The 18,259-nt window shown below is 35.1% G+C and overlaps 1 protein-coding gene across 2 annotated transcripts in view; it reads right to left on the reverse strand.

Annotated features, from left to right (window-relative positions):
- Window positions 1–18,259, reverse strand: part of LNPEP (leucyl and cystinyl aminopeptidase) — a 56,494-nt gene that overhangs the window by 4,071 nt on the left and 34,164 nt on the right. For both annotated transcript variants that reach the window (XM_026672466.2, XM_087958136.1), the window contains exons 8-16: window positions 17,237–17,368; window positions 13,882–14,013; window positions 11,776–11,936; window positions 9,798–9,886; window positions 8,804–8,987; window positions 6,676–6,832; window positions 5,105–5,289; window positions 2,238–2,399; window positions 371–511 (exon numbers count right to left, since the gene is read on the reverse strand). In XM_026672466.2, the coding sequence (XP_026528251.2) occupies window positions 371–511; window positions 2,238–2,399; window positions 5,105–5,289; window positions 6,676–6,832; window positions 8,804–8,987; window positions 9,798–9,886; window positions 11,776–11,936; window positions 13,882–14,013; window positions 17,237–17,368 (1,343 nt within the window). The remainder of the gene's footprint in view (window positions 1–370; window positions 512–2,237; window positions 2,400–5,104; window positions 5,290–6,675; window positions 6,833–8,803; window positions 8,988–9,797; window positions 9,887–11,775; window positions 11,937–13,881; window positions 14,014–17,236; window positions 17,369–18,259) is intronic.

Here is an 18,259-nt window from a genome sequence, read left to right on the forward strand (position 1 = left end):
TTCAACTTATTATTAAATTAAAGTAAGGATGCTGGGTAGTTTTATTCATCTGGAAAGGTACCAAATTGAGATGACTACAATAAAGGCTCTTAACTGTCATGTTTGTCACAAGTTACCATACAATTTAAACTAAAACAAAGTGTCTTTTTACAACTCAGTGCTAAAGTATCTCCCTCACTGACTAGTGTTAATTTGAGACAGAGATAAGGGCACAGTGGGTGATGTAAAAAACCAAGGTGAGTCCCAAGAGAATGTTTACTCATGTCATAGGTTACCAACTACCTGTTTCATAGTTGACTCATGCAGGGAGACAGATTATTGTTATTGTTATTGTTATCATCATCAACAACATCATTAAGCAAAACATTACTTTTTGATAAGCTGATTCCAATTTTCTTTAACAAAATCCCATGCCAATAAATGTCCAGGCAAATTCTGACTGATACTTTTAATGACAGTTGGAAGATCCTGTGATCTGATTACAACTCCTTGCAGGCTTGTTTCCATTAACCTATGAAATAAACAACAAGAAAATAGCATTTTAGGCATGTATCTTCTCTTTTTCCAGAGAACTATATCATCTATAATTTCAGCACTGCCATAGCTTTGGATAGTTGCTGAAAGAAAGATTATTTGTATACATATAAACACACACACACTATATGACTATATATTATCATGCCATCTTTTACTTTTATTGTTTTATTGATTGTATTTTATTTATTTTATTTATTGTATTTTATTATTATTGTTAACTGCCTTGAGTTGTTGAAAGTCAAGTGATATACAAGTTTAATAAACTATTATGACAAATATCAGCTGTAGTACTTCAGATCACAACTTGAAAAAGGGCTCTTTTGGCGCATGCAAATATATATCCCATATATATGTATTTATATATGTATGTATAGGATACATACATGGATTCCACTTCACAGGCCACCATTTAAATGATTAAATAAAAGATATCTCATGGACATCCAAAACAAAACATTTCAGATCAAAAATCTCCTAGCAGCCTAATGTATAGTAAAATATAGATGAATGGAAATGCATGCACATACTGTACAAGCATAGGCCTAGCCTTTCTGCAAATCAGAAAAAGCCAGAGCAGCTTCTAAAGAAACTACTGCTGCTTCAACAATTACAAAAGAAATGCTCATTTTGGAGTTATGGGCTTCAAAAATGAATGAATGCACAATACTTTGTATTAATAAAATCAAGGTAAAGCATACGTATCTTATATAATGAGCATATAATGAGCATGCTCATAGTAGACAAAGTTCTCAGTATAGAGAGAATCTAAAGCATTTCGTATGACACCTAACCAATCTTGAGGCTCAGGGAAATTCCAAAATCAGTTAGCTTACATTTGTCATCAGCCATACAGGACAAACTTTTCTAAAATCATCAAGCTCAATATTTTTCACAATTCCAGAAAATGCAGAATATCAAACATATCTCCCATTCATGCAATTTACCGCAGTATAATATTTATTGCACAGACCACAGTAACATAAAATATTCTTGAGCTCCTAGAGAAGAAGGAAGCTATTTGAAATAGGTTAGTCTGAGAGGGATCATCAGTGATCAAGTCAAGTGTAAGCAAGAACCTGAATCTAGGAAATAGCTCAAATCCCATTGTATGGTTGACAACCTCTTATGTTTGTTTATTCAAATCTTTTACATTTAATGAGAGAAGTGCACTGATATCTGCATTAATGAACATGTTTTGGTTTATGAACATCTGTATCTGGGGAACATTGTTTTTTACACTTATTATTTAGTTTCAGTTGAAGATTAGAAACTTCATTATGACTTTATTAAATTTAGAGACCACCCATCTTTCTCAGAGCCACTCTTATGATGCTAATTATCTAAAACTTTGCAATTGCACACCTCTGAATATCTGGTTTATCAACTTTAAAGCAGTTGAGTTATATAATTAAGGGAAAAAAACAATGTCCCCCAGATCCAGGTGTTCATACACCAAAACATGTTCATTAACCCAGATGTTAGTGCACTTCTCTCATTAAATGTAAAAGATTTGAAAGATTACAGAAAGCATGCTAAATGTTCATGTACTTGCTTAACTTCTTTGTGCAATGACACAGAGAAATCTATAGTAATCAAATTTAAATAAATTACTGACCATAACTAGAAAACTAACTTTTATTTAAGATTTAAAATCTTCAAGTTTAAAAATGGGAATATGGGAATAGGAGGAGAAACTGTACCAGATGAGTTTTTTAACATCACTTGTGCTGGCCAGTGATTCAAGAATTTTGAGTTTTTCTGGTTCAGAATCCACAAAAGAATACATTTGTAAAAGAAATTGCCAGCCAGCTTCAGTTTTTGCTCCAGCTGTGAATATGATCTTCATAACATTTGTCGGCAGGCTGCAGAGACATACAAAAAGAATAAGTATATATGTATTCTTAGACTCTCATACAAACATCCATATTAAACATAAAAACAGTATAAATGTTAACTGCTCAGTTAAGCTCTTGGACATGATACAGCAATTTGTAGTAGAACACAAATATTCCCCTTGTAAGTTAATCTTTTTCATGTTCTCAGTCATTTCTTCTTTGCCATTTGTTCTTGTTCTCACACATTTAGGAATGAAGAATTAAAGTTAATTAATATTCAGCATTACCTTTTGTTATGAAAAATGGGAAAAAAGGCAAAGACACTAAACCAATCCTGGGCTAAGTCACATTTATCTAATGGTACACACTTGTTCTCACAAAGTCTTCAAGTATTGGTTTCAAGCCTAGATAGAACCAAGCAAGAACAACTGCAACTAGACATTTTTCTTAACTGTCTTGAGCCTGAGATGCCATAAAAGGTCTAATAGGCCTGGGAATAGATGATTGCTGTCTCTCAGCTTTAAGCCTTCTATTTGGCACCATAAATGTCTTTCTTTGAGCAAGTCATTTCTGACAGACATTGAGCTGGACACCCTGTTTTTGTGTTCTTCCAAGTGCTGTGACAAGTCTGACAGAGAAGAGTGCAAAGGGTTAAAAAATAATAGTGTGATACTAAAATGATTATAACAGTAATCAAATAAATTAATATTAGGTGGATAGCAGCCTGCTCCCATTCTTTGCTATGCTACTGAAATGCAAGTACAACTGAGAACTTCTACAGAACCTGTTTTCAGAAGAAGGGCAACATATTCTTCTTACATGTCCTTTCATATGTGTGCATGCCTTTGAGTCAATGTTGATTCCTGGCAACTGCTTGGATTAGCCCTTGCAGTTTTTGGCAATTTTTAAAGAAATGATTTGCCACAGACTTCTTCCTAGAGCTGAGAGTGACTAGCCCAGCTAGTTTTGGCCTAAGGTGAGACTACAAATCACAGTCTTCTGGTATCTTAATCACTACACCTGCTTTCTTATGTTTCCTCACCAGCAGTAAACTTCACTGGCTTTTCCCTTCTTCAGTGTGAAGAATTGGGGGGGGGGGGTGTATTCTTACACCAAAGGCTTATCATTTCATGTTGTGTTCTGAAATATCCAAAAAAATGTCTTAATATGGCCACTAGCATCTATGATCCTCGAATGGTGTTCAAAACAAAAATTAAATTAAATTCTTAGACCAGGGATGGGTAGCTTGTTGGCCACATGAAGTCCTCAGCTCTCCCTCATACATGACCAGCCACTGGTTCTTAAAATCAGTGCCAAATTAGCCAATAAAAAGCTCGTCCCATTCTTACCCTTTAAAATCCAAACTACCAATAAAAAAGAAAGGCAGAAAAATATCCTTGCCCCTCACTGGTCACCATATTACTAGGCTTCCTGTAGCCTGCTAGAAAATAAGCAGACTTAATTTTGCATCTGAAACCATAAAGGCTGCCCATTGCTCAATCCTGGTTTAGTCCCTGTTAGTGCTCTGTATTGTCTTCTATAATTATCCAATCAGCATTGTATTAATATAGCAGTAATGAGGATAGAAACCGTTCTGAAAGACAGTGGAATACATGCATTAAACTGATATCAGGAAAAGATTCCTAGTAAAGAAAGTACTCATAAAATTTATAAACTTTGATGGAACTGGAAAGAAATGTTCTTCAGGATGAAAAGGAAGGCTTTAAAATGTGAAGAGTCTTACCCATCACTACAAGTTCAAGAAAATGTTCTAATTTTATATATTAGTAAATGAGCGCATAACTTGTTCTTCATGTTTTGTAGCATGCCAAAATGCTACCCACAAGCAGTGCAGGGAGAACAACTTTCAGTGAACTATGTTGAGACATTTTAAGATTTGCTTAATTAGTTAATTAATTAATTAATTCAAGGTTTGCTTAAGCCTGGCTAACTGAAATTTCAAAAATTGGTTGTGCTCATAAAATACACTGGACCACAAAGCAAGGTTTATATGCTGCAGTAGATAGCTTTATGACATCTATTGTAGTTTATAGTACAAAGTACATGGTAGCACAAAGTCAGTCAGACAATATGGCACTGTATAAAGAGGTAAGCTAGGTCTGTGACTGATTCAAATACAGATAGTCCTCGACTTACAACAGTTCCTTTAGTGACCATTCAAAGTTACAGTGGCACTGAAAACTGTGACTTATGACCATTTTTCAGTTATGAGCTCTGCCACAATCCCCATGATCATGTGATTAAAATTCACATGATTTGTGAATTGACAACTGGTTCATATTTGCTGTGTCCCAAGGTCACACGATCACCTTTTGCAACCTACTCATAAGCAAAGTCAGTGGGGAAGCCAGATTCATTTAACAGTCATACTAACTTATAAACTGCAGTGATTTACTAAACAACTATATCAAGAAAAGTTGTAAAATGGGGCAAAACTCACAACAGAAATTTTGGGCTCAATTCTGGTTGTAAGTTGAGGACTCCCTGTAATTAGCATTTTTGGGTTTCTGGTCATATGAAGTGCCCATGTTTTCACTCTGTACCCATAGTAAAATTTCTTCCCCAATGAAAAAGATAAACATTTACACACACACACACACATATATATATATACTGATTTTAAAAAAAATATTTTTAGTGATGGTGAAGTAATGTCTTAGTGCCTAAGGAGAAAAATAATTTAAGTAAGTTTTTTTAAAATTATTATTTACCTTGCTGTCCCATTGGAGTCCTTCCATGTCTTAAATAGATCAGAAGCAGTGGAACTACACTTTCTTAAATCATAGGAACAGGCAAAATTTAGTAAATTTGACTGTAGTTCTAATTCTGAGAGGGTCTTATTATTGTTCCATGTTATTTGATCAATCTTCTCTCCAAACAATTTTTCAATCCTATACTAGAAAATAGCAAAGGAAAAAGATTACCACTGGTCAGTAGAAAAAAACTTTGTTACAATTGCGCTATGGCTAACTTCAAAATCTACAAAAAATGATGTAGAACACAGATCTGAGCAAAACCTGACTAATTCTCCTTTCCTTCTGTCAACTATTATCACAGCCTGATCTATTCAGAACTATACCAATTCCAAAGTGAGCATCAAAGATCCCATGTGTGAGAGAGATCTGCTAGACCAGGGGTGTAAAACTCAAGGCCTGGGGGCTGGATCCGGCCCACAGGGTGCTTAGATCTGGCCCGCGTGTGCCCCCCTCCCGCGCTCCATTTTCACTGGCAGAAGGTGGCAGGAGGCCGTCACAGTTGAAAATGGAGCTTGGGAGCCCGTTTTCGCTGGAAGAGCACAAACACCCCTGACATGAGTGACGTCAAGCTGACCATGCCCACCATGGCCACGTTCACCCTGGCCTCCAATATCAAACACAACCCTGATGCGGCCCTCAATGAAATCAAGTGACATCCCTGTGCTAGAATTTTTTTGTGCAACATTAATTTGATGATATGATGTGAGGGCAAATGAATTTGTACTAGAAATCCAGAATGATGTAAGTAGAAAAAAATATGACATCACAGACCCCTATTTATTTATGGGACATATGATTTATAGTATTTCCTCACGAACTTAGTACTAGAAGAGACAGCAGTTAAAAATGTTGAGATCATGAAGAAATTAAAGAAACCATAAGCTGTTTCTTCTAAGTAGCTGCATTTACGCAAGATAGGAAAGGATGCAGTTACGAGCAGATGATCTTTGCCATTACAATGCATTTCTAAATAACGCCTGTAGATTAAATTATAAACTATTAAAAGCATAGCATTTTTAAGGAAAAATAAAATGAATGCTACACATCCTTTCAAACATTATGCTACGATGTAATACAGGAAGTCCTCAACTTACCACAATTAAGTCCAAAATTTATGTTCCTAAGCAAGATTAAGTGAGTTGCACCCCATTTTACAATCTTTTTTGCCACAGTTGTTAAGTGAATCACTGCAGTTGTTATGAGAATCATGTGATTGTTAAGTGAATCTGGCTTCTCCTACTGACTTTGCTTGTTGGAAGCCATCTGGGAAGGTTACAAATGGCAATCCCACCACCCTGGGACACCACAACTGTCATAAACACATGCTGCTTGAAGCACCTAAATTCTGATCATATCACCACGAGGATGCTGTAACAGTAGTAAGTGTGAAAGCTAGTCTTAAGTCACTTTTTTCAGTGCTGTTGTAACTTTGAACACTCACTAAACAAATGGTTGTAAGTGGAGGACTACCTCTACAACTTTCTAGTTATCACACAATTGCTGCTTCCCTATTTTCAAGAACTTACCAACACTCTGGCTGAGAGATCCAGCATTCCTCGTTTCTCAACTAAATTGAAGATACGACTCATTTGGTATAAAGCTTGTATAATTGGAGCCGTGCTGTTTTCTTTCACTATATAGTCTATTAGATTGAAAGCCAGGGTCAAAGAGACTTTTCCTACCCTAAAGAGATCAGAAAAAAAGTTTTAGAGCAGTATTCTAATTCTAATATTATAAAGGATTATACTGTGAAAACTTATGGAAATATGTATTTTTAAAACTGAAATATATTGTTCCAAATAAATTCTGAGCTAGTTTCATTGCAGACACAATCTAGTATCATTGATTGGGGAGGTGGAAAGAAATTATGGATAAAGCTTCTCTATATGATAATCTTTGAGAAACAATCGATTTAAGGTTTTTCTTTTTAAAATGAAACTATAAAGAAACAATAGAATTTTGCCATACTGAAGTTTAACATTATGAACTTTTTTATACTGTTAAACATTCTAAGATACATTTAGCAGGATCCAATCTGGGTCGGTCACTGGGACCAGAGGTTAAGTCTTCCAAGCTTTCAGACTTGTGCTAGAGCCCATCCTAAGGGAATTTCCCTCTCATCAGAATGTGTGGTTTTTTGGGGGTATTCTATGCATAGTATTTATGTGGTGCCTGATTATGTGAAATCAGCACTCCTGTTGACTGACAAGGGGCACTTTCCCAGGCTTCAATAATTTCCCTGGCTATTTTTGTACCTGCTTGGCCAACAATTTTAGTTGTGTGAAATTAAATGTATGTTGTTAGTTGCAATGTGAGGCTATCAGTGGGTTCAGATCTCCTCGTCCGACCACTCGTGTGTTCTTGAAATCTGGTTAGGTTTTCCCCATCTGTCCTACATTGTCACACAAGCAATCCATGCAGGGGATCCAGTAAATTACATTAGAAGTATCTCCCACCTCCAAGCGACCTTTGCAATGCATGGTTTATCCTCATATGGTAGCCTCTGGGTAAGCCCACTTGCAGATCTCAGAAGCTGTGTTCTATTACTTCTTAAATGTTTTTTATCTATGACAGGATGTGCCATATAATTAGTCTTGTACTTTCTCTCTTCCTTTCTCTCCCCTGCATGTTGTGCAAGCATCTTGCAAACAATTTATAGGAGTTATTTATGTATTTATTATTTACAGGAGAGAGGTAAGTTCCCTGAGAATGGGTTCCAGCACAAGCCCAAAATCTCAGAAGACTATAATCTCTGGTCCCAGTGATCAACCCAAATTGGATATTGCAACATTAACCTGGGACACATATGTGTTTTCATTCACAAGCTACATTTAGCTTAGATGCACACCATTCAAAAAATATGGAGGCAGATCCCTGGTTTTCTTCAATTTAGACCAAATCAAAAGCTATGCACTTCAGTCTGGAAACAAATCAGATACAGTGGAACCTCGAGTCATGACCGTAATCCGTTCCAGGACTACGGTCGCAACCCAATTTGATTGTAACTGGAAGCACCACCGTCTGCATGTGCGTGGACAAAAACATTGGCGCTGAAGGGGAAATCGGTGTGGAAAGGGAATCTTTCCGCGCTGATTTTGTTTGCCACCCGATTTTTCAATTGTGACCTGATTCAAAAATTGGGTGGAATTTTCAGTCATTACCCGATTTGGTTGTGAACAAAAAGCGTTTGCGACCCAAGGTTCCACTGTAGAGGCATCTGCACCAGGGTCATAAAAAAAAATCAAATGGCTGCACAATTGTATGATCAAGTAGCCACCTCTTTTTTTACATTTCTGTATCTATTTAAAATTGAAATCTCCTAGCACTTAGCTCTTTAAATAATAATGCTGCTTCTAATCTTTTTGTGGTTTTTATGAATTCATATTATTGGAATTGCTATTTGGAGGAAGAACATCCATAGTGGCATAACTATACTGCTATTGACATCTGCTGAACTATTTTGTATTAATTTCCAGATTCATTTAACTCCCCCAAAAAGCAATTCTAAACTGGAACTGGTATTTTTCTGCTTCACCATGTTCCTGAATTTCTAAAACATTGTAATATCGTGTATATTCCATTCTCTGTGATAGCTGAATATTTTATATTTAAATTTTTATTTGACAAAAAGAAATTTTCATTTTGGATCATTACCCAGCCAGAATAAATGTATTATGAATCAAATTGGCTCTGTCTTTGGGATCAAAAATACTGGGATTTGTCTTCAGTAGTTGAATTAGAGCACTCCAGTTATTATCATCATAATGCACAATATAGTAACCATTTCCGTTCACATTGAACTTCACCCACTCTATTTCATGAGGATACTCAATTACACCTACATAAAAAAGAAAAGGAGAGACAAAAAGGAAAAAAAAGCATCAGTTTAAATTAATGCTAATTGCTAAGCATTCACAAGGATAAACATTATTGACTGACAATACTCGGGCAGCCATTTGTCTTTGTATTTTTTACATACGATCGGGGTACTTGCAGGGACAAGTAGCTCCTGCTCAGTACTATAAAGGACATCTTGTAGAGTAGTAAAATTGCATAAACTGAATTTTCACAGATCTGGCCCCAATACAGATACTTTCCTCCAAAAGCTATAAAAAGTCAAATTGATAACATGTACATGTTTCCCCGAAAATAAGACCAGGTCTTACATTAATTTTTGCTCCAAAAGATGCATTAGGGCATATTTTCTGATTAGGTCCTATTTTGGGGAAAATATGGTACTAAATGCATGGATGACAATCTTACCTGAGGTTTATTTTTGGGGTAGGGTTTATATTACGAGCATCCTGAAAAATCATGATAGGGCTTGTTTTCAGGTTGGGTCTTATTTTTCGGAAACATGGTAAGCATACTTCAGCAACATAAAATTTGTTCACATGCTACCTTCTATATCACAGTTTGTGAGGTATGGTTTATTCATTTGTTCCAGTTTCCTTGTTCTATATTATTAATCTAGATACTTAAAGCTAACCCCAAGAGGAGACAAAATGTTATTGGGCAAAGTTGCTAGGAATCTTCAGAAGTGTTATGATGACTGGAATGTGGCTTTATTATGACTGGACCATGTTAGAACCACTGAAATTTGCTCTTAGTACAGCATTTTCTAATTTTCAAAAGACAAATGGCATACCTGTCTTTTTATCCAGTAAGTATGTCTGCAAAGGGAGGGATGAGTTGTCATTGTTTGTGATATAAGAAAGAGGGATCTGCCACAGATAACTGGAAAAAACAAAAAGGTACACATTCTTAAATCCCAAAGTTCTATAAGGCTAATAAAACTATAATAGAGAAGTAACTTCCTAAACTTCTGTGAGATTACTCATAAAGTAATACACATTCATTAAACAATTGTGCAATGATAGAAATCAAACTGCAAATTGTTAATGTATCTAGAGTTCCTCTCTCAGTCCCAGTAGTTGAGCTTGCCTATTCAGAGCTTAACTATTTAGGCAAGAAGGTGATTTCAGGAGTACAAACTAATTTCTCTTTTCTATTACAGGTAGTCCTCGACTTCCAACAGTTCATTTAGTGTTTGTTCAACATTACAATGGCATTGAAATTTAGTGACTTATGACCATTTTTCAGACTTACAACCATTGCAGCATCCGCTTGGTCATGTGATCAAAATTTGGAGGGTTGACAATTAAATCATATTTATGACAGTTGCAGTGTCCTGGAGTCACCTGAACCAAAATCAAAGAGGAAGCTAGATTCACTTAATAACTGCGACGAGAAAAGTTGTAGAATGTGACAAAACTCACTTAACACTTATCTCAATTAGCAATGGAAATTTTTGGCTTAATTTATCTCAATTAGCAATGGAAATTTTTGGCTTAATGGCAATTGTAAGTAGAGGACTACCTGTACTCCTGTACTTTCTGTAAAACTATTATCCTCTCTAATTTAAATCTGGTCATACCAATCCAGAGCAATTTTGTTTTTCTGTCAGAGATTGTCCTTTAAAGAAAATGGCTTCCAGGCAAAAGCTATGTGATAATGATCTATTGACATTATCAGAAAGTGTGAGTTCAGGGTTTGTTTGTTTTTTGCCTTGCCTCTTTTTAAACAAAATAAGTATGCAAAGCTTAGTGAAGACTTTTTGGTGTCCCAAGCAGAACACCGTGGAGAAAACTAAGGGTGGGAAGTTATCCATCCTTACTGTGGTTAATTGCACTTTTGAGAATGAGGCTGGGTATTAATGGCAGTACAGTCACAGGTAGATTCTTGTCTAGCTCCTGATATTCTGTTAATTGGTGATTGGCGGAATTCAGAGTTTGATATAGAAAGAATCAAATAATTCAATCTCAGGTTACATTCAAAATCACAATTGTGTTTTTGACACTTACAAAACATTTCTATTTTATTTTTTATTTTAAAAAAATCAAATTCCCTTATCTAATATCTGTACATTATATTTGTTTTTAACAGTGTCAAGGCTATAGGCATTTCCTAGAGGGAATTTATTCTTTTTCAAGTTAAAGTATTTCCTCAATATGAAAAAAATCTAAATTGACAGAGACTTATGGGCAGATATTTTTAAAAATGCAATTTACCCCCCAAAAATGATTTCTGTCATACAATGTAAAGAATGAAATCCTGTGTTTGCAATATTTCTGCCTTATCAATTTAATGTGACATTATACATTACAAGTATAGCTGTTGCCTGTCTGATCCATATGCTTGATTAGTTTTGAAAGTAGTGCAAAGGTGAGGCCTAGCTAGGTAATGGCACTTACCTAACCTGACCTTCACCAATCTTAAGCAGCTAAACAGAATTATACTAGCATTTGGGTGGGATGCTACCAGGAAATCTCAGGATTGTATGCCAAACTGATATTTTTTTAAAAAATGCAGAAAGCAATTAACTACTTTGATAAATTACTAAGAAATCTATATAGCTGTGTCCATGGAATCACCAGGAGCTCAGCTCAGTTTACATATAACTACATTTAAGAAAGATAACAAAGTTTTCATTAGATTTCCATCTAACTATTATTTCCTCATATATACATAATTTAGTATTTATCCTATGTATCAGTCCTTTACCCTTTTAAAATCTAAAACATGGGCTGAGAAATCAAACTATGCAAATTAAAAAGGAAAAAAACCTTGAAGATAAGATTTGATCTCCCAGTTCTGTGTTATGCACAAATCTTTCCTGCTTTAAAAGGATTTTTTTCCCCTCCCTTTTGACAGTCACCAATGGAAATCCTTTCTGAATTGTCCAAGTGTTCATAATTTTTTTTACATCAGGGGTTCCACGTGTCACCTTAGGAAACAGATACACATGCAAAAAATGGTGGTGTCAACATAATCAATAGCTTCATGTAATTAAATACATAACTAAAGTTGAAATATAATTCTCAATAAAAGCTTGCTAATCATAGTTTAATACTATAAGTTCTACTTTGTAAGACTTTGTTATTTCTATACTGCTTTAGAAACACAATAAATAAAAGTTGTGCAGCATTTCTGGTTTAATCTCTAAAAGATACTTCACATTATGCCGAAGTGCAAACAAACAGCAACACCTGTTTCCAACACCTTAATGCAGCTTCATCTATTTGCAGTATATTGCTGCTACCATTTCAGTGGTCATACAATCCTTGAAAAGATCATGGCTGGTTTAACATAATTATTTTACTCATATTTCTAACAGTTTTTATTTATTAGATTTTTATCCTGTCTTTATTACTTCTTAGGAACTCAAAGCAACAAACATACAATACTTTCTCCTCCTATTTTCCCTAGAACAACCCTGTGAGGTGGATTGGGCTGAGAGAGCATAGCTGGCCCAAGATCACAAATTTTTAGAAGTCAAAGCTCAAATCCTACCCAGCATACAATAAATGCTACTTTAAGCATTCTTTCAACTATCATGTCTCCAAAAAGATTGGTAGAATAGAAGCAATATAGCTCTCAATAGCAAAATACCCCCAATACTCTCCATTGTCATAACAACAGAGAATACATAAGAAGTATAGACACAGGATCATAAAATTTTAAGACTTTTAAGGAGCTTTTATAATTTCTGTTTGGAAAGAGATATAGTTTAGTTTTCTGAAATGGGATCTGCCTGAATAATGTCAACCAGCCTTCTCCAACCTGACAACTCTACAAATTATTTGCAATACGCCAATTGCCATATTGACTGATAATTCTGAGGTCTGAAAGTCCAGAATAGTTCAGTTGAAGGAGGCTGTTTCAAATTACTAGTCATAATTAAACCACCACTCAGGAACAAAGACAAAACTCTCGGAGGCCGATTTCTTCCTGATTAGTGGCTAGAATTAGAGCACTGCTTAAAGAAGAATCTTCTAATCCACAAAGCAAATTAACCAGATGGCAAATGATTTCTCAAAAGCTAGAAGCAGAAGCTGGGCAAATCTCCTGCAGAGGGAAAACAATCAAGGCAAGAAAGTTGAGATGGAATTTTCTTTTTACAAAAGACTGATGGACACTGGCTCTGTAATGTTTGAATATAAGAACATCCACACAGGAGAAAGATGGTTAAAAAAATGTTGAGAAATGTAGCATCTACAGCATGTCTTCTCCCATTCAATTTCTCCCGCTAAAGTTGAAACCTAAGTGACCTTTCTCCCCTTTCAGGAGATCCAGAATCTAAGAAAATGGTCTAGAAAAATCTAATCTATTCTTACTTATGGGTGACTGTCTGGTAAGTATTTCTGCCACAGTTCTGATTACTTTATAGGATAAAGAAATTAACACAGCAATATGATTAAACAAAATGTCTTTTCCCTCTAAAGACAAGAGAGGCAGCTCCACTGTACATATCTAAACTGAAGGCAATAATAATGGAGATGACTAGAATACAAGTGAATGTGTGTGAAATTAAATGATATAAACAGATTCATTCCACAGCTCATTCATTAATATGGATCAATTAGCCAACTGGTCCTGTGGAACTGAATGTTTACACTAATTTGAGAATAGTGATAAGATAATAGTCAAGTGTGTTTGACACCAGTCTGCTTTACCTTTGCTTAGCTTATTATAGTCAAGAATGAGACTATCTCCGTTTATAACAAGGAGGCTATACATTTCTCCTTAATGGAGGGACCAATAATAGACCTTTTAAAGGAAATAGTAATTAGGTTATCCTAAAAAGCAGACTTAAAACATATGGTTAATTGATTGCTGATATTAGTTGATTATTATATCCTCTTCTTTAGAAGGCATCCATAGAGATTTACCTTATTCATACTGTCCCATAAGTTATCGCTGTACGTGGAATTATAGCTGTAGTCATGCAAATAGATCTGAATGCCAGTTTGGAAAACATCTTTATGAAGATAGTTTTTTAACATAAACAAGAGAGAAGATCCCTGTCAGAAGAAAAACATATTATAAAGTTAAATGCAAAACTACAGTTCTAATTTTACACAAAAACATGATGATTAAATTAACTTACACAAAAACATGATGATTAACTTAAAACAAAACCTAACCCAGCAGAAATGGTTATACTTGAATGTGAAAGAGTTGATTTGAAAAGTGGAGAAAAGAGGGAAACAAATTTGAGCTGTTTTGAATTTAATGACACCTATTACTGAAAACAAGAGTGAACTAGAAAAATTTAAGGATGGAATGAAGCTGGATTTCTTCTTATGATGCTAAACATGGTTTAGAGCAGGAAGCTTTTTTAAAGAAAGGCTATAGTTTAGAAACACATTTTATCCTTCTGGTTTGAGCTTCTTCAGTGACAGACCAAAATCTGCGATTGTGCGCAGTTTTGATCTGTGCTCGCCGCTGGAGCGCCCTGAGCCGTCTGGTTTCGGGGCTAAGCCACCCTGTAGAGGTGGTGAAGAGTGGGGAGATTGCCAGCAGGGTCGAGGAGAGTCACATCTCTATTCCCCAGCTGGCCATTACTCCCTTTCCCGAAGGCGGTTACAAAGGTGGTCAGAAATGGCCACCACAAAGAAGAACTCGACCAGAAAAGAATGTGCAGGAGGAAGATAAGAAGAGAACGTTTTGGCTGACTGGGTCAAACTGAAAAGCAACAATATAAGGTACCCTGGAATTTGAATTATAAAGAACAACATTGTTCCCAAAGAAGACTTTGAAGTGGTGAATGAGAGAGGGAAGGGAAAGGATTTGGTTTTTTTTCTTTTCTTCCCTATATTGACAACTAAGAGACTTAAGCAAGAAACCGGCAAAAATCCACTTTGACATTAACAGTTATTTAAGCTGAAAATAAAATGTCAAAGGGATAATAAAGATTTCTGGATTCTCAAAAAACTTTTTTAAAAAGGAAAAAAACAAAAGGGTGAGATCTGGAAAAATGGAGGAGACCACCCTGGAAGTGAAAGGAATTAACAGTGAAACTTTAACAAGATTCCTAAAAGTTACATTTTAACTGAAACTTTGTAACAAGATAAGAGAACTCCAGGAAGAGAAAGTAGAAAAAGAAGCAAGAAGAAACAGCTTTGGATTATTTGGATTACTTGGTGATTTTTGGATTTTTGACTATTGGATCTAAAGGACTAAAATTAATCGGGTGGTTGTTTAAAAGTTTTTAAAATGGTATCACTCTTAGAAGAATTGAGAATGGAACTTAAAAGACAGAAAGAAGAAGCACAAGAAGGAAGAGGTTCTTTTGGCTTCGTATTTCAATTTTTAGAAATGGAGATCCTGAACTATGAGAAACAACAAGAAATGCTTGTAGAACAAGAAGGGTGGGACAAAGAAGAAGCCATCTTCAATGACCAAGTATTTCTATGTGGGGAAAAGAAAGGAAAGGGGGGAAAGAGAGTGAAAAATTTAAGATTTGAAAAAACAACCCCAAAAAGAATAGTTTGAAAAGTAATTACAACATTAGGAAGAAACAGAAGAGAGGATTACAGAAGAGAGAATCAGAATTAGATAGAGAAGGGGTCAAAAAGGGAAGGGAGAAGAAGAGGGGGAAGAGGGAAAGGAAAAGAAATTATAAATGACAGAAACAGGATATAGAGAAACAGGGAAAACGAACAATGATTCAGGGTATAAGCCTATTTAGAAGACACAGAGATAATGGGTGAAAATTTAATTGAAAGGGGATTCTGCAAGGATACATAAGATAGTATTGTTATATTAGAAATAGAAATGAACTTTGAAAATATGAAACAAGTGTGATTAAAATGATAGCTAAAATACTCACTGTAATGGAATGGAATGTTTAATAAATAAATGAAATAAAGAGAATGAGAGAATGAAATTAGGAAAGGAAGGGAACACTTTAATTATTACAAATGTGTTATAAAAATTTAAGTGAAGAGGAATATGAAAGAAACATGAAAAAATTATGGAAATATTATAAGTATTCCTAGAAGTATGAAAAGAAATGAAAAGAAATGTTAAAGATGTTAAAGATTATAACTAACATTAATGATAGAGCTAAATTGGAATAGAATAACTATTTTATTTATTATTGTTATATAAATATATATATTTTCTCTTTAAGAACTTAGTGCGTATTTTAAGAATGTACCAAGCAGAATTCGACTGAAAGTTATGTGCTATATTGAATGTTATAATTGTAAAGGCATAAATTGAAGTTTAAATAAGAGTTGAATGGATAAAAATTAAAAGATACAAAGGTGTCATACTCCAATTAGTAACTACAGGGAAAAATTGTGTTTAATGAGAAAAGAAAATATGAAATTGAAACAGGACAGACAAAAGTATAAATATAATGACTAGAAAGATATTGAAACTTAGAAAAAGATATATATAATTGAAGTTAGGAAGGAATGAGATAATTAAAAGTAAGATTGAGAAAACTAAGGGAAGGGAAAAATTATTGAGAAAATGTTAAAATAGTAATAAGATATGGAATAGAACACAAAGATGAATATGAAATTGAATTTGTGTCTGTATGGAGAAGTGATAACCCGGGACCATGCTATTCTCAAAAAAAGAAACTTTACTTGTATTATGTTTTGTGAAAACCCAAATAAAAAATTTATATATAAAAAAAAAGAAACACATTTTATAATGTTTTCTGATCTTCAAAAGCCCACTGATCATGGCAGGTTTACTACAATGAGAAGAATGGGAATTATACAAATTAATATTACTCCCTGAGGCTTGGCCCTTATTTTGGAATTTAATTGAGGGGGGGGGGGGGCAGAGATGGGCAAACACCAAAATTATTTTGCAAAATGAGTTCACAGGAATGATTTGAATTCTACAGATTTCCCATCCCTGATTTAATGTTATATCCAAAAGCATTCAAAAAGCGCTGGAATCAAGAATTATTTAGGATGCCATCAGTAAAGAGAGAATGAAATTATTCTTTCTTACTCTTCATTTTTAAAGAGATATTTCTAAAACCAAGCATTTGTCTGCTAAAGCAAATCAGATTAAAAATAGTTCCCAATAGGACATATATTTTCCATTTGATTCTCCTGTCAACGCCTCCCTCCTAATTCACTTCTGAAATTTTTTTTCCCTTTGGCTACTGACATTTTGAAATCACATACTAAGAATGTGATTTGAAATAGATCGGTGTCAACTTTGCAAATGCATTTAGTTTTATTAAAACCACATTTACAGGATATTTGAAGTTACCTTGATGTAGGAGACTATATCAAACATTTGTTCAATCTCTGCTGATGAGTTGACAGGAAGGGTAACCGGGTGAGATGAATTCATGGAATCTTTCTCCATGGTCTTAAATTGCAGATTTAAAAAAATGTCATCCTAAGGAATTGAAAGGCATTTAAGTTAAAATGAACATTAACTAAACATCATAAATTTCACTAGTGAATAAAGATTGTAAGATTTTTTTTCTAATTATCTGGTAGGTCCTGTGAGATTTTCTTTTTCAAATTATTGTATTTAGTTCCTTGTTCTTACTTTATTATTACATTTATAACTTGCCTTTTCTCTTGGAGTTCAGGTCAAAACATGCATATTTTTCATTACATTTTCCATCAATGTTGTGGAATATGTCAGCATGAAAAATATCATCTGGCTCAAAGTCACTTGGCCAGTTTTATATTTGAAAAGGGATAAACAATTGCACTATTACAGGGGTCGCCAACCTTTTAAAACTCAGGGACCACCAAACTCATAATTTTAAATCCTGCGGACCAGAGACCCTGGGAAAATCCCAAAAAAAGTCTGCAGTAAAATTCCCCACCCCGTTTTCCTACCAACCGATCATTCTTTATTTTGAATCTCAGGATACTGTCTCCAGCTCCATTCTCAGAGGGAGAGAGAGACTTTTGGCTTCATGCAAGGAAAGCAGCAGAAGCAGCTGAAGTCTTTCTCTCTCTCCCTCAAACTCTGCCAGAAATGAGTCTTTGGCGGCGCAGCCTCTTGGAACAGGATTGCAGGGTCCCAAAGACTCATTCCTGGTGGAGTTTGGGGAGAGAAAGGAAAAGTTTTGTTATTTTCCTTGCGTGCAGTCAAAAGCAGAAGAAGCAGAAAGAAGAAGCCCGGTGGCCAGGCCAGGCATGTGGGGCACGTGGGGCAAATTTTCCCCCCTTCCCCCCTTCCCCTCACTACCTTGTGTTGTTCACAATGCAAGCGACGCAAGCCTTGTGTTCCCATGCAGCCTGGATTAATTGCTTTAGAGGGTGCTTTGGG

Source organism: Notechis scutatus, chromosome 2 (genome assembly GCF_049901735.1).
Source record: "Notechis scutatus isolate UNSWTSFEM ecotype Mainland chromosome 2, rNotScu1.2, whole genome shotgun sequence".
Lineage (NCBI taxonomy): Eukaryota > Metazoa > Chordata > Lepidosauria > Squamata > Elapidae > Notechis > Notechis scutatus.